Source organism: Pituophis catenifer, unplaced genomic scaffold (assembly GCF_029215685.1).
Source record: "Pituophis catenifer annectens isolate HBS135680 unplaced genomic scaffold, rPitCat1.0.hap2 SCAF_10, whole genome shotgun sequence".
In the NCBI taxonomy this organism is placed as follows: Eukaryota; Metazoa; Chordata; class Lepidosauria; order Squamata; family Colubridae; genus Pituophis; species Pituophis catenifer.
In genome coordinates this window covers 15859597-15875853 of record NW_027256890.1, presented here as the reverse complement: position 1 = coordinate 15875853, position 16257 = coordinate 15859597, and the positions used below count along the sequence as shown (strand labels likewise).

Here is a 16257-nt window from a genome sequence, read left to right as displayed (position 1 = left end):
AGCACTGGAATCGATGACCACCGAATAAGGCCTGTAGGAAATAAAACGCGAATGGCACGAATGACGGAGGAAAACCGCCTCGAATTCTGAGTCGGCTCTCGGGAGGGCGCATTGCACGAAGTGAACTACCTCTCCCAGAGTGCTTGGGGGCACGCCCGGTGACGTCACGCGCCTGCTCTTCAGCGCCGAAGCCCCGGATATTGCCTCTTTTTCCTTCTGCCCAAGGTAAGGATGGTGCGGCCGTGGCGCTGGCTTCCCGGGGCCCGGCGTCGGCATCCACCGCCATCCGCCTCGGAGAACCACCGGGCCGGGCATAGGCCGGGCGGGGATGCTCCGGGGGCTTTGCGCGGGAGGCGCCGGGCTGCTTCTGCTGGGGCCGAGCGAAAGATTAGGCCGGCTGGCTCTCCCCGGGCTGCCCTGTCACTCGGGGCCGCTTCGCCTAGGCCCCTGAAAGCGAGGAGGGGGCGCCCGGGAATGCCCCTCCCAGAGAGGAAGGTTTTTGGCCCGGAACGACCCTCGGGCTTCGGAATAGCCGCCTTCCCTGGCCGGGGAAGCGGATTCAGCCCCTGCCCGCACCGAATGGCAGATCCCCCCCCCCCCAACCGGCCTAGCCTAAATGGTTTTTAATTGGGATTTTAAATTTTATGGATTTGGGGTTTTAAATTGGGTAGCCAATGATTTAATTCTTTTAATTATGTTACCTTTTGCATTTGTATGTTTTTTAATTTTGGCTGTTCTCCGCCCTGAGTCCCTTCCGGGAGAAGGGCGGTATACAAATTAGATTAATAAATAAATAAGTAAAAACCTTGCAACTGTCCTGGGAGTCTTTATAGTTTCCAAAGACGTTGGGAGTGTAGTTTGTATGTAAAAAAAATATGTATCTGGTGTAGCTGTGCAACCAGTTTGCAACGTTTTGGAAGTGGAGAATTGTGTCTCTAGAAGGGGGTACCGAGACGCAGGATCTGGAGCCCTCTGGCTTTTCTTGGGTTACAAATTGCAAATGGATGTTTCCCTTTTTTTGTTGTTAGATGGCAGGCGAGAAGAAAACCAGGAGGGTCCGGAAGGTCCATGCCAGCCGCAATCCGGTGCTGGCCCGAGGGATCGGGAGATATTCCCGGTCGGCCATGTATGCACGGAAGGCCATGTACAAGCGGAAGTACAACGCGCCGGAGACAAAGGTACGAGCAGAGGGGAGACTTTGCAACTCTTCGTGTTAAGGCTGGATAATTGGCACAATGGATGGGTATGGATTGGTATAAACCATTTGGCAGCTTGAAGATGGGTGGACTGCAACTCCCAGAATTCCCCAGCCAGCATGGGAGTTAAAGTCCATCTTCAAGCGGCTCTGGTGGAGAAAAAGTGGATTAATCTATGGAAGATGAGTGTTTCAAAAGCGATTGGTTTTAATCTGCCAAAGAATGCCATAATATACGGACAAACTTTTCTTGATCTGCCTTAATCATACTGGAGATAAACGAGATAACTCTCCTCATTAAACGTGGAGGACATTAAGCTGGGTAGATGCAGATCACAGGATTGCTCCAGTGACAATTTTTTTTTATTGCCTGCAAGTTTGACTCACCGAAGTCAAACAGAAAGAGAGACGGGGGTCCTAATGGTTAAGAGACTGGCGTTGGGGCACACCAGGGACCTCACTGGGGGGGACTTTGGGCCGGTCACTCTTGCTCAGGCTGTGATGGGGGAGTCAAATTGGAGAAGGAATGATGGGGTACAATTTTGGTGTTTTTTTTTTCCCCAGATAGAAAAAAAGAAGAAAGAGAAGGAGGCAGCCACTGTTACAAAGCCTGTTGGGGGTGATAAGAATGGAGGCACCCGGGTGGTCAAACTTCGCAAGATGGTAAGAGCTTGTGGCCAAAATGATGTGGCCGAGAGAGAGCTCCTGTCCTCCTCTGCGTTCAATAGGCTGCTTTGATTCTTAACAAGGTCCTGAATTCAGGCCTGTCTTTTCTTCCTCGCAGCCCAGATACTACCCCACGGAGGACGTTTCCCGAAAACTCCTGAGCCACGGCAAAAAACCTTTTTCCCTCCACAAGAGGCGGCTACGGGCTTCGATTTCCCCAGGAACGGTGGTGATCCTTCTCACTGGCCGCCACAGGGGCAAGGTAACGGGGCCTTTGGGGCTCCTCTCGTTAGGGGCATTCAGGAGACAGGCAGGGATTCCAACAACTGACTCTCTCCCCTCTTGTCTTTGTGTTTCCAGCGGGTGGTTTTCTTGAAGCAGCTTGGAAGTGGACTGTTGCTTGTGACAGGTAAGCTCGTTTCACGTTTATATAGCCTCTGTTCCTTTTCTGTGATCCTTGTTAATGTTCCTTTTTAATTTCATACCATTCCGCATAATGAGCCTTGGTATAAAAAGAAGAAAAGATAGCAAATAACCATAGTAAAAGATTTGTCTTCTGAGGGTGGAGAATCTTCACAAGTTGGGGAGAAATAAGTGTTTTCTGACCATCAGAGGTCTCCATGTACATTATTTTGCCTTCTGTTTTCAGGGCCCTTGGCTATCAACCGTGTCCCTCTGCGCAGAGCTCACCAAAAGTTTGTCATTGCTACTTCGACTAAGGTTGATATCTCGGGGGTCAAAGTTCCAAAGCATCTCAGTGACGTTTACTTCAAGAAGAAGAAGCTGCGTAAGCCCAAACATCAAGAGGGCGAAATTTTTGATACTGAGAAAGCGGTATGTATAGAGCTTCTCGCCTTGAGTGTGCTTCCAAGATTGCATTCTGCATAACTCAAAAGCCAACAAGGGGGCAGGCTGGCACCTGAAGTCCCTCCTGGTTTATGAATCTGTAGATAGGTTTTTCAGTATCTTTGCATTTAAGAAAGCAGATTAAATAGAAACACTCTATATTTCATGTTTCTGTAGAACATGTCACAGTCCAAAGAACCTCTTCCAAGAGGGTGTTAGGAAAGGAAAATAAATCAATTTTGGATGCACTTTGTGAAATAACATTGGCAAGGTTTGCTGTTTAGAAATGGCAACGGGGAAGGAACCGCTGGCCCCCGTATGACAGCCGTGGGAAAAGGAATAAATGGCTGAAGTAGCGTTTCCGTTTTTTCAGAAATACGAGATTGCAGATCAGCGCAAGGCAGACCAGAAGACTGTGGACTCCCAGCTTCTGCCCGTCATCAAGAAGGTTCCTCAGCTCCGGGGCTACCTGCGTTCGACCTTTTCACTCTCCAATGGAGTTTATCCTCACAAATTGGTCTTCTAAATAGTCCGAAAATACCACAGTAAAAGTTTTGGGGGAAAAAACTACTAAAAGCTCTGCTGGTTTTATTTTCTAGTATTGTATTTTGGTTTGTCTGCGTGCAAGCAGACTCTTTGATGGTTGAAAATTTGCCATCACTCTTTACAGGAGGTTCCTTCTCCTCATCTTCCAGTACTCGGGATCGGTTTGAAGCCAAATGTGCACCCTACTCAGTTTAGTTAATGGGAGGAAACTCTGCAGGTGACGGCTTCAGAGCTCGTCCCTAGGCTTTGCCAACTGCTGGCCTACGTGGCCTTCCGTGCCAGTGGGGCAAAGCTGTAGCTGTGCTGAAGACCTGACGCCAGCCTTGGAGCGCTTGCGGTATTCATGTGTCCATGTTCAACTGGCATGCTTGCTTATTAGTAAATAAGTGGTGGTGTGGGGTTTTTTTTTCTTTTGGTCAGGAGAGGGAGCTCGTGTGCAATGCTTGAATCACAGCCTTACAAAGGCACGACGTTTTGGACAATTGCGTTAATTAAAAATTACACGTTTTGTGTTAATTAAAGGTTTTGTGGTTTGAGAAAAGCTATAACGCCATAAGCATTAAGAAGCATCTAATCTAGCTTTCCTCAACAGACGTCGGGTCTGAATCTCACTTTCTGGGCTCCAGTTGGCTGGATCTCTAGCTCCATTTCATGTATCGCACTGTGTGTTTTTATTGGATTGAGATTTAGAAGGTTGTGTGAATCCAGCTGGTTACTTGGTCAACAGGCCACCATTTAGAAGACTGATGTGTGGGGCAGGACCAGCCGTTTTGGTCATGATGGTTCTCACAGATAAGGAATTTGGGGCTGATTACCCCTCCAGCTAGCTGTCAGTTTCACAAAGCCTCAGGACGATGGCAACATTTGAGCGCGCTTTTTCAAAGCATTTCTATAACCGCCCATCTTATACCAAACTCTGGGCAGCTCCCCCTCTGGTTCTGCAGAGGGTGGGAATCTTGCCAAGCAAGCCATTCGTGATTCATTTTTGGAAGTGTGATGAAAGGAGCTTGGCCCAGTTTGGGCTCCCGTGAAGGCAGGCAGTTTCCGCTTTAAAGCAGGCTGGGGTCACATGGAGGCCAAGGCTCCTGCTCGGAACAGACTGGGTTAAAATGAGAAGCGTGGTTCAAGCAGCTGCTTATTTAGGGCTCGCATTTGTACGAATTTGCTGCAACGATGGCTATAGCAAAGAAACAAATTAGCCGTTCAGTCGTTAGGGAGAAACCTGTAAAAGTGACCTCTGCTTAAAAGAAGACCACAGCACCTTTGTTCTGAAGGCTGCACCTGGCAAGCTGCCTCCCCAGATAGCAGAGCCTGTACGGCTGCTTTGTGCGGCGGAGTGCTCAGCAAAACAATTTGGAAATGACAGGAAATCACCCGTCAATCCTGGAGGCAGGTCAACGGTGAGGAAGGACACAGGATGAATTGGACCAAGCCTTGTGGTTGGCTGTTGGTAGTGCTAATTGCTCCCCTGGCATGAGGTTAGACGAGTAGGATGAATGCGCTTGGTGTCAACAAAATTGACTCAGGGACATTACATTCTACTTGTCTATGGAGATTGTCAGTCATCCAGGTCAAGGTTGTCCCAAAGATGCTTTTTCAAGAGGCAACTGGCTGGATTGCAGTAAAAGAGAAACCTGGTTTATCGGAGGGGTTTTTTTTTTTGTATTCCCAAAGAACTGGTCTAAATCAGAGACACTTGGGAAGTGTTTGTCATAACAACAAAGCTTGATTTATTGATTTATTGTACAGGAAATCAAGGACAGAGGAAACAACATTTAGTGCTTTTTTATTTTTGTATTGAATTTATCTTTGAAATCTATACAAAGAACTGTGTATATTATTTTGGCTCTAAGCAAAGGCCATAGTAAGGTAGCATTTATCCCCACAGACAGGTTTTGCCATATATCAGGTAGTGCTGAGCCATTAGTAAAGCATTTAAAGTCAAAGAGGATGAAAAAAAGACAATCCTTGATTCAGGATTCATGTGCTGTGTTGGCTGAACCCAGTGATTAGTTAGTAGATCACAATTTAAGGCTTAGTGTAGTGTGAACCGATACAAAATAAACATGAACATAATCCCGAAAACTAAAGGGAGAATTTACATATAATTTAGTCCCCATCAAATAAAAAATTAATATTAGGTTTTTTGGGGGGAAACCATGCATGCATGTTTGTTTACTTAGGAAGTTCTTCGGATTTGGTTGGTCTCTTCCTAGGAATGGAGGATGAGTCATTAGCTGTCTATTGATGCAAACAGGTAGAATGGCAACAGAGCCAATTACCAGAATAAAGAGTCACACTGCTGAATTATGTAGCCCAAAGCATGATTCATGTAAACTTGTGAGATGCTTGGGACAAAAAGATGTCTTTTTAAATATTCTCATAATTGGTGGTCTTGTATTAATCACGCAGGATGGAATTATATGATCCTGGGGGGCTCTCAGGTGTTGCCACAGGAGGGAAAAACTTTTCAGAAGCCAAATAAGAGGCAGATATTTCGGGTTTTTCAAGCCATGATTATTTAGGGATAAATAACACTAAATTTGTTTTTAAATGAGTTACAGGTATTGCAGGAACATTAGATCAATATTATGCTCACTTCTCACCGCTAAAATGCACATTGTAGTCCTCCAATATATTGTTTTCTTCTGTGTTTCCTAGGTAGGACTAATCAAGATCACAGGGTTTTTAACTACTTCCTCCCTAGACTGGTGTTACTAAATGTTGATGTGTTGTATCACCCTTTATGTTGAGATGATCTTTAGAGGGAGGTAATATCCTGTCACTTCAGTGTAATCAAAAGGAGAGTCATAGTTAAAGGAGTATGGGTGATGAGACTTCAGCCCTGCCCAATTTATCAACTCTGAGATCAGTCCCAAATGCACATTCCTGAAAGCATCATTGATCCCATTATGCAATGATATTTCACCCTATGTAAATGTATGTTAATTTAGGTCAATCTACATAGCTTTCCACTAATGATACAGTTCAGGGATTAAAAAGTGTGTGAAGCTGAGCTAAAAATCAGAAGGGAAACAAGCAGAAAGTGATTGGCAAAAATTTAAATTGGAAAATAAATTCTTGAGTACCATTCTAAATCAATTAGACCACCTTAGAGGAGGATCTCCTGTGTATATTCAGAAGTACCCTTTCCTGTTTTCTGGGGGCAATATATGGTACAGTGTAAAGCAGAGATGTCCAACCTTGGCAATTTTAATACATGTGGATTTCAAGTCCCAGAATTCCCCAGCCAGCATTATTTGCTTCCCCCCCCCACCTCTTATAATAATGAACATTACAAACAAAACAGTTCCAAGCATGTAAATGGCTATTTTTCCTATGCTAATTAAGTAGCGTTAAACTTTATAAAAAAATTAATTGGGTGGTATGTTAGACTCATGCAGCTGAGTTTTATTTTAATCGCTAAAATAAAAATACACTGTACAGCTGACCAGATGTTCTCTTGTATTGTTCAACCAGCCCAATGCTCTCAGGAAAATTTGCATATTCCAGCAGGCCCTGTTGATTGTTTAAATTATTGTTTAAGGCTTTGATTATAAGATAAGTTGATTTAGTGGGAAGCCTGCATACTCATTATGCTATTTTGAACACGGCATTTTGATAGCCCCCAATGTTCCCAAAATTATGCTTTGTGAGAAAAAATTGCAAGATAAAGCTTACCAAGTTTACTCAATTCTTTGGCCAAAACTTTGCGCACTATCCCACCAGAACTGCCAAAATTAGTGGGTAAGACAAATAATGCATAGTTTTACTAAACATCCAAAATTATTTCCTAGATAATACCCTAAAGTACCACAAAATCCATTTAAATTAAAATCTTTATTGTCAGTGCACAACATATGTACAGTGAGTTTGGTTGAGCTCCCTTTAGAACACCTCTGCGGTTATTTAAAACAATTTCAGTGGCTTGTCTTCCAGATCTTTACTGGTAACTGATTCAAGAGAGGACCTGCCCTTGCATAATTTATAAAAAATTTTTTCAAAGGGCAGGATTCTTTGTGTCTGGTTTTGGTTCTCCTTTGCTTAGCGGTCATCCTATTGGTAGTATCTTCCAGAAGTGGACAGCAACACCTTCATTTCAGCTGTCAGATCATGGCTTTATCTCAAACGATGGTTCCTGAATCTGCTGCTATGGTTCATCATTGGGGTGGGGTGGGGGACTGATCAGCTTGGACAGTATCTGCTTTGACATGTATGTGTCAGAGTTGAAAGAGATGACAGTGCTGGGTTGAACCAAAGATCTGACCCTGTTGCTCTAGTCTTGCATGCCTCTGACCTTGATTAAACGTCCATTCTCTGAAGACACAGCATGGCCGTGAAAATGAAGAGGCCACGCCCTTCTCCACTTTTAAGCAAGGTTTGTTTTCCACTTTATCTGGCTGGAAATGAAGGTCTCTGATAAAATATCAGCTGGATATTATATGCAGCACACAGCGCAGATGCCTTGATTAAGCCTGTTAACTGCATGCTAACAAAAACAGTGCAAAGAAATGATAAAAATTGTGTTTCTTCACTGCTCCCAAAGGAAACAAAACAAATTTTCGATTTCATATTCCCAGCTACAATCCTGAACATTTTTAAAAACAAGACCAGGGGATCATCAATATTTCCTTCCACTATATAGTTATGAGCAGCATTTTTTTCAAACTTAACTTAATTGGGGGGGGGAATCAGTTTTAAAAAATTGCTATACACACAAAAAAACCCCCAATTTTATTTTTATATTTATTTTATCCTACCTTTTTATGATTTCTATAATTCAAGGTGAGGAATAGGCGCGATAGTCCTGCCCCACAACCACCCTGTGAGGTAGGCTTCTCAGGGAGGGAGGGGGGGACTCGCCCAAAGTCACCCACCTGCCTTTCGTGCCTCAGGCGGGACTAGAACTCACAACCTCCAGGTTTTGGGCCTGGTGTTTCACCCTTTGCCAGTCTATTTATTTATTTATTAAATTTAAATTAAATTTATTTATTTATTTATTAAATTGTGGGAGTTGAAGGCCACCTGTCTTAGAGCGACCTGCCCCGCCCTCAGAGCCGGCGACCCTCACCTCCTTCCCCGGCGGCGACAACTGCGGTCTGAGGCGATCCGGACCGGGCGGGTCCATGGTGGGCCAGCCAATGAGCGGCGTCGGGGGCCAGCTCCGTCACGCCCAGTGGGCGGGGTAACGGGCGCGCGCGCACCCTCCTTGGCGGCGCGGGGCATGCCGGGCCGTCCTCCTCCTCCTCCCCCCCCACTCCCTCCCGCCTGAGGTCCTCGCTCGCGCGCCTCCAAGATGGCGTGGCGCCGTCAGCCGGGCGCGTGAGGAGGCCCCGCCTCCTGCTCCCGCCGGGCCCCGCCTCCTCCTCCTCCGCCCATCATGGCGGGGGGTTGAGGGCGCCGCCTCCGCCGCTCCTCCTCCTCCTCCTCCTCCCCCGCCCGCCGCCCGCCCGGCCTGCCTGCCTGCCTGCCTGCCTGCCGGAGCATCCCCGCTTCCCCTCAGCCGTCCCTGCCCGGCCTCCTGGATGGGCTCCCCGGCGGGCGCCTCGGGCTCCGCGGCGGCCGCCGCTGCCGCCGCCGCCGCCGACTCGGCGCAGTGGCTGTCGGTGAAGGAGGAGACCATCTTCCTCCACGACGGGCTGATCCGGGTCACCGACCTGGCCGAGCTGCCCAGCGAGATCATCGGCGTGGCCGAGCCCGGAGACACCGAGCTGGAGGTGAGGGAGGGGGGCTCGGACAATGGCGGCTGAGGGGGGGTCGCCAGGCCTTCACCTGAGGGGAGTCTCTGCGCCCCCTCCCCAAGGAAGGCCCTGGGCTGGCCCCGAGGGAGGCGGCGTCCCCTCGGCCTCCCCCCCTCCGTCCTCAGGCCGAATGGGGGGGGAGGGGAAGCCAGGTGGGGGAGGGGTGGGGGGTTAATAAGGGGACAGGCTGAGGGGAGCGGAGGGGGGGCTGGGCCTTGGTTTGGGACCACCACCAGCAGCAGCACCACCACCAAGGGAAAGGGAGCCAAAGATGGACCCTGGGGATCCCACTGAGGCAGAGAAGGAAAGGAAGATGAGAGGTGGAAGGGAGGAAGGAAGGAAAGAGATGGAAAGCGAGGGAAGGAAGGATTAGAGAAAGAAAGAAGGAAGGTAGGCAGGTGAGAGATGGAAGGAAAGATGGAAGGTGAGAGGTGGAAGGAAGGAAAGAAGGAAGAATTTGAGATGGAAGGAAGGAGAAAGATGGAAGGTAAGAGGTGGAAGGAAGGAAGGAAGGAAGGAAAGAGATGGAAAGCGAGGGAAGGAAGGATTAGAGAAAGAAAGAAGGAAGGTAGGCAGGTGAGAGGTGGAAGGAAGGAAAGAAGGAAGAATTTGAGATGGAAGGAAGGTAGGTGAGAGAAGGAAGGAAGGAAAGAGATGGAAAGCAAGGGAAGAAAGGATTAGAGAGGATGGGGAGAGAGAGGGAGGGAGGAAGGAAGGAGAAATGAGAGAAGGTAGGATCCCCCCCCCCCCCACTTAGTGGTTTTCCCAACATCTGTTTCTGGGTTTGGGGGAATGAGACGCACCTGGGTCAGGGATTGATTGAATGAAGGGAGCCTGTCCACATGGGGAACCGACCCACTGGAAACCGGTGAATCATCAAATCCTGTTCTGGAAGGAGCCTTTCCATTGTAGGCGACTACAATAAAGGTGGTGGAATGGGGAAGGATGGGCCCATGGCGGAGGTGGGGGAGGATGGGAAGATGTGGGATAATGGCCAAGGAAGGCAGCGAAGGAAGAGGAACAACTGGAGGGGGGGGAGATCAAGAGGAGACAGTTTAGAGGTGATCCTGGCCAAGGGAAGGGATGGGAGAAGCTGCCCTTGGAGAGGGAGAGATGCCTGGCGTCCCAAGTGAGGAGGAACAGGTGGGAGGAGGAGGAGGAGGACCAAGTGTGGTTGAAGGACAACCTCTGAAAGGCCAGAGGATGAAGGATGAGAAGCTCTGTGCTGGGAGATGGAAAATGGGGGTGGGTGGGTGAAGAGAGACTGGGCTGGGGTCCAAGAGAGCAGCTCTGCTTTCTTTCCTGGCGTGTTTCAATGATGCCAGCAGGATCAAGATGCGGGTAGAAAGTCAGGTGCCCATCCAAGAACAGGAAGGAGCATGTCAACACTGGGGCAGGTCTGGCTACATCCACATTGCTCGACAGGCTGCCTGTCGCAAAGGTGATTCAGCAGTAAGGAAGCAGCAGAGGCCGGAGGTTGGGCAGCTCTCCTCCTCTCTTTTTCTCCTGGGGAATCCTTTCCCCCAACCCAGGGGCATCCTCTTAGTCCGGTTTTTCTGCTGAATGGCTGGCCCACCTTGTTCTGACATGCGCCTGTGGTTTATTCCGGTTTATGGTCCAAGAGCCGAAGGAGAGGACCATGATGTTTGCCAACCTTGGCTTCTTTCCCCCACCCCCCCAAAAATAGGGACAGCCGAGCCCAGGGCTGCCAATGTCTTTCCTGCCACAGCTTTTCTGATGCGCCTCCCTCCGTCACTCCGCCCTCTTCCCCAGCCGGGTGGCTCTCAGTGACACAGGTTCTTTGTCAGAAGCTGGGTGGTGTGAACCAAACGGGGACGGTTCAGCAGGCACTGCATTGGAGGCTTATGCTCGGTCACCTGCGTTTGTGTCGGGAGCTTGAAGGGACGCTATTGTGTTGCCGGGAAGGAGCCCAGGCTGCCATCAACTCTTCCCGGCTTCATGCATGTGGACAAGGAATGGAGTATTTTCTAAGGGGTGGGTGGGGGTGGAAATGACACTGGCCCACACATCGCAAGCCTTTTGTTAAAATAAATGCTGACGGCCCTTTTTACTCGTTTTTGTTGTGATCTGTCAAAGAGAGTGGAATGGTTCGTGGGTCTTGTGGTCCAGAAGGCAGTAGTTCTTGTTTGGGCTTTTTTTTTTTTTTTTTTTGCATCCATATAGTTTGCATCCAGAAATAGAATTGAGCCCATTAGTTCTGCAAGCCTGCTTTAAATGATGATTAATCATATGACAGCCCTGTGCAGTAATTGCTCGGAGAGCATGCCGTAGTTTCAAGGTAATTGTACAATCTCTACAATTGTTTAGAAAACATGTTGTGGAATGGAAGCTGATAATGTGGATGTTTGGGGTTCCTGAAATGTAAATAGCAATTGATAATAAGCCTTTGCTTTCCCTCGGCTCTCCCCAAACGATGTTCAACATGTAAATTGGAGTGCAAAGGCCAGCACCACACCAGGTGCTGGTGAAGTCCAGTACCACTCAGGTGGCAGGATACAGGTGCAGTCCAGTACTTCTCAAGCGGAAAAGCTGCTGCTGCACACAGCTCATTGCGCCCATTAATATTCTTACTGTTTACTTATTTACTTATTTATTAACAGCACTTAGACTTATATGCCGCTTCACAGTGCTTTACAACCCTCTCTAGGCGGTTTACAAAGTCAGCCTATTACCCCCAACAATCTGGGTCCTCATTTTACCAACCTCTCAGAAGAATGGAAGGCTGAGTCAACTTTCAGCCGGTCAGGATCAAACTTACTTATTAAATTTATATGCTGCCCATCTCACTATCGAGTGGCTCTAAATTTACATTTCTCCCACGTAAAAATGCAGTGGATCATCCTAAACGTCCCAGAGGTGCTTTTTCAGGAGGCAACTGGACTTTCTTGTTTTTTCTTTTGAAGACGTTTCGCTTCTCCTCCAAGAAGCTTCTTCAGCTCTGACAGGATAGTCATTCCATTCCCCACTATCCTGTCAGAGCTGAAGAAGCTTCTTGGAGGAGAAGCGAAACGTCTTCAAAAAACCCCAAGAAAGTCCAGTTGCCTCCTGAAAAAGCACCTTTGGGACAACCGTGAACTGGATGACTGAGAATCAGACTATCATCCCAAATGCTTTTGGTGGGGTGAGGCACACCCCAGATTACATGTGGCAACTTTGCACAGTTAGCTCAAAATGAGCAAAGTTTCTTGACTTCCAGTTTGACTCCTGAAGACTAACGCTCCTCTGGGTCCATGTTTGCGTCTCATAGCATCCAGTCAGGCACTTCTGGGGTTCCCAGGAGAGGTAGGGACCCAGTCCTCTCCTCTCCTCCTGTGGGTCCCTGCAACTGGTTGTCCCCACACAGAGGCACCATTGAGCCTTTGAGACGAATGTCCCTCCGCCTGGGGGTTCTCCCTGACTTCATCTGGTCCCTTGTCCCTGGTCATCTTCTTATCACATCCTCATCCTATCTTGCGGTAATGAATTCCGCAGATTAATTGGCCGCACTGTGAAGGAGGCTTCTTTTGTCTCCGCTCTTTATTTCTCAACGGCTTCACTGAACGGCCCCTGCTGCTAGTGATGGAGAGGGGGGAAGAAAACAGCTCCCAGCCCTCTTCTCTCCACCCAGGGCATTCTTATTTTTTAACCTTTCTGTGTTTTGTTCCCGTCCGTCTCGGATGTTCCAGCTTTTTCTCAAGGTCTGGATAGTTTTAGTTGTCCTTGTCTGCATTCCCCCCCACCCCCCAGTTCTTCATATCCTTTTCAAACAGGATGACTAAAACTGAGCATAGGATTCCAGTGATGGCTCTGCTATAGATCTGCAATAAGAGCTTTCCATTGTTGGCAGCCTGCTTTTCAACTGCACCGTCATCTGTACGGAGATGATTTCTTATTGCATTCTTCTGGGATTGACTTCCCAGTTTGTCCTACAGCCCTGGGATTTCCTGGTGGTCTCCCATCCTGGTGCTAACCAACTCTGACCTCTTCCGCTTTTCAAGACCAGCCTGGAGATCAGTCAGAACCCTTCGGCTTCGTAGTGTTTATTTTAAAAAACAAAGCGCTGACCTTCCCAATGTTTGCACTTTCTGCAGAATTTTAGCTCCCGTTGCTCAACAAACACAGTTAAAGAAGTTAGGAGAACTGCTTTTCCTAGAGAGATCGTGATTAAGTGAGAGTTCTTTGTAGGCTACCCAGTAATTTCAGTATAAAAATTATTTCAATGGAATGGCGAAGTTGAGAAATTCATTCAAACAAAGGAGGATGGCGTAGTAGCATTGGTAGAGCTAATTCAGGAACTCACTTTTTTTTTCTCTTTTGCACCTGTGGTTGCTGCGATAAACGACCCAGAGGCTGGCAAAACGTACATGGAAGCGGTGTGTCATCCGAGGGTCCTGTGTGGTGGGGACGTGAGCAGCCATCGGGGTCTGTCGCAAGCATCCTCCAAAGAGTTAGGAATTCTGGTAGAGAAAAACCGTCTGATGGCACCAGACAGCAGGATGGTTATAAAAACATCAGGGCAGTGATTATACCAGAAGTCCTCAACTTACGGCCACAATGGAGCCCAAAATTCCTACTGCTAAGTGAAACATTTGTTAAGCGAGGTTTGCCCCCCCATTTTACGACTTTTCTCGCCACAGTTATTAAGCGAACCCGGCTTCCCCGTGGACTTGGCTCGTCGGAAGGTCACAAAAGGGATCAGCCATGACCTTGGGACGCAGCAACCGTCATAAATAGGAACCAGTTGCCCAGCATCTGAATTTTGGTCACGTGACCGACCACGGGGATGCTGCAAAGGGGGTAACTCTGGAAAAACCAACGGTCCTAAGTCACCTTTTCCAGCGTTGTCGTAGCTTTGAACGGTCACTAAATGAACTGTTGTAAGTCGAGGACTGCCGGTACATACGTGAAGAATATAGCCTAGGTGAGGAAACGGTGCCCGCAGGGATAGCAGGACTCAAGAGGGTCCTTGCTGGTGACCGAAGTCCTCCTCCAGAGCCCCAAACCACAAAAGGCAGGGCTCAGGGCCAGGCATCGGTCATGAGAAGTGCCCCCAAAGGTGCCTTTTCCCCCGACCCTTCTCGGAGGTCAGTGTGTGCCACCCATTATTGGGGTTGCACAAACCGTTGTGATTGTCCTGGCCTTGCTTTGTGTGCAGCACGGCCGTTTTCATGACTGACATGGATTGTTCTAGCACACACCAGTGGCTTTTTGTTGACTGTTGGAAACCTAGAAGCTCCTGCTCTTTAGAGGCTACTTTGCTTGCGGCACAATGGAAAAGAGCCACTTGGGGCCCATTACTGGAATGTTCTCAGACTTCAATATTTCTGCTGTGCTTACCTGGACATGGATTTTGCCAATACAGCAGGCATCTCGGCTGCAAGAGCTGGTCTAGTCATTTATTTTTTGGGATGGGGGACGGGGACGTACATAGGTGCACCAGCTCTCCTTTTATTCCCAAGAAGCCTCTGGACTGGCTGTGATCTTCCATTACTTTTGTATTCTTAAAAACAAGGGGAATGAACCCTGAATAATAGGGGATTCTGTCCTCAATGATCCCGAGTCAGCAGAGAAATAATATACAGAGGAGAAGAATGAGACATGGGTACAAGCTCTGTAAAGGGTTCGACCCAAATCTGGGGCTGTTTGTTATTCTCTTGGGATCCAATCTGTGGAAGCAGGCATAATCCTTAGACCCCTTAAAACAGTGTTTCTCAACCTTGGAAGCTTGAAGATGGGTGGACTTGAACTCCCAGAATCCCCCAGCCAGCACTGCTTCCAAGGTTGAGAAACACTGCCTTAGAACCTTGGCAACTTTTAAGATAAGTGGATTTCAACTTCACGCTGGCCGGGGAATTCTGGGAGTGGAAGGCCATTCATTTTAAACTTACTGCCCCTACTTATTTCCCTGCATGAAATCACAACATTTTCCTTATTAAAGGATGTTAAAAGCAGAAACTGCCTCTATTGAATTTTGCACGGTCTTAGAATTTGTAGGATGCCATGGTGAATTTGTAATGCTGGAAAACCGAATGGATTTTTTAAAACCCATTGTGAATTTGGACCCCGTTAAATCAATGTTTGCAGCATTTAGCTAACTACGTATGTCAGCTTGTATTTATTTGGCTAATTGGCCTTGAAATCCTTTCTAGGTAATCCTATTTCTTGCTCCTTGCCGTTGAAGTTGCTCAAAAAAACAAAGCACTGGTTTTATATGTCATCTAACGTCACCTACGAGCCATATAAAGCAACCCAGAAAAGGTCGTGAATTCATAAATATCTGATACCAATCATAAAGCGAATTGTAACATTATCCGAAATTTTAAATCTGGATAGCGGTTTTGCTTTAATGGTGCCTTGGCACAACACAAATTTGACAATCGGTCGTTAATCAAAGCACTCTCGTGTGTGTGTGTCTGTGAGAGAGAGAGAGAGAAGAGAGAGAGAGATGCATGCTCTTGCAAGATGAGGTAAAATGAGGGAATCGATAGTATTTCTTCCCCCACTTAAAAGCTCAGGCTTTTAAGCAGTTATGGCAGTCACGAAAGTCGTAAGTTCAGAAGTGAATCAAGCTTTGTGTCTTTTCTTAGGGCGGCCATTAAATAGCTGCAGGATTCTGACCAGAGGTGAATTAATGCCAAGGGCCAGCATGGGTTTTATAGGGGGAAAAGACAGTAGCTTAGATATTGGTTCCTGTTGGCCTTTCTGGAAAACTCGGTATTTTCTCAACCATGGCCAGTTTAAGATAGGGGATGGGACGGGACTTCAACTCCCAGAATTCCCCAGCCAGCAAAGCTGCTGGGGAATTCTGGGAGTTGAAGTGTCTCCCCCTCCGCCTGTCTTAAAGCGGCCATGGTTGAGAAACCCTGTTCTAAAGCCTGCAGAGCTGCAGTTATTCTACCCCTTTGGACGGATGAATTTCCTCTCCTGCATGGCTTTGGGCATTACCCATCGAAGGGATGTGAAGAAGGTCTCCTAAGAGCCGTTTCTGGCTGAGCCTGAAGGTCTCCTTTCTGTCCCCTCCAGATCTTAACCTTTGAGACCAAGAACCCCACGGAGCTGTCGGAGCGCCTGCGCGCCATCTGCGGCAACCAGAGCAACGCCTACGCCCGCCTGCTGGAGTACCGCCTGAACGCGCTGCGGGGCCTGTGGAACGCCCAGCGCCAGCTGGCCTTGGAGGAGCAGCACGAGCGGGAGAGCTCCGGCGATGAGGAGGCCCTGACTCTGCTCAAGCGGCAGGGCCTCCTGCAGCAGTCGGAGCAGGCG

The 16257-nt window shown here is 48.0% G+C and overlaps 1 protein-coding gene across 1 annotated transcript; it reads left to right on the top strand.

Moving 5' to 3' along the window:
- The first annotated feature begins 205 nt into the window (after positions 1–205).
- RPL6 (ribosomal protein L6) lies at positions 206–3283 on the top strand. The gene is made up of 7 exons (XM_070950432.1): positions 206–225; positions 1029–1178; positions 1760–1858; positions 1980–2123; positions 2222–2270; positions 2511–2695; positions 3081–3283. The coding sequence occupies exons 2-7, from the start codon at positions 1029–1031 to the stop codon at positions 3231–3233; spliced, it is 780 nt and encodes a 259-aa protein (XP_070806533.1). The 5' UTR covers positions 206–225; the 3' UTR covers positions 3234–3283.
- The last annotated feature ends 12974 nt before the right edge of the window (positions 3284–16257 follow it).

What these genes read in the sequence shown, in the direction of transcription:
- RPL6 (XM_070950432.1), top strand. Translation starts at nt 1,029, where the DNA reads ATGGCAGGCGAGAAGAAAACCAGGAGGGTCCGGAAGGTCCATGCCAGC. An exon ending in TGGTCAAACTTCGCAAGATG is followed by an intron (nt 1,859 to 1,979) that starts GTAAGAGCTTGT and finishes TCTTCCTCGCAG; the next exon opens with CCCAGATACTACCCCACGGA. An exon ending in TTTTTGATACTGAGAAAGCG is followed by an intron (nt 2,696 to 3,080) that starts GTATGTATAGAG and finishes CCGTTTTTTCAG; the next exon opens with AAATACGAGATTGCAGATCA.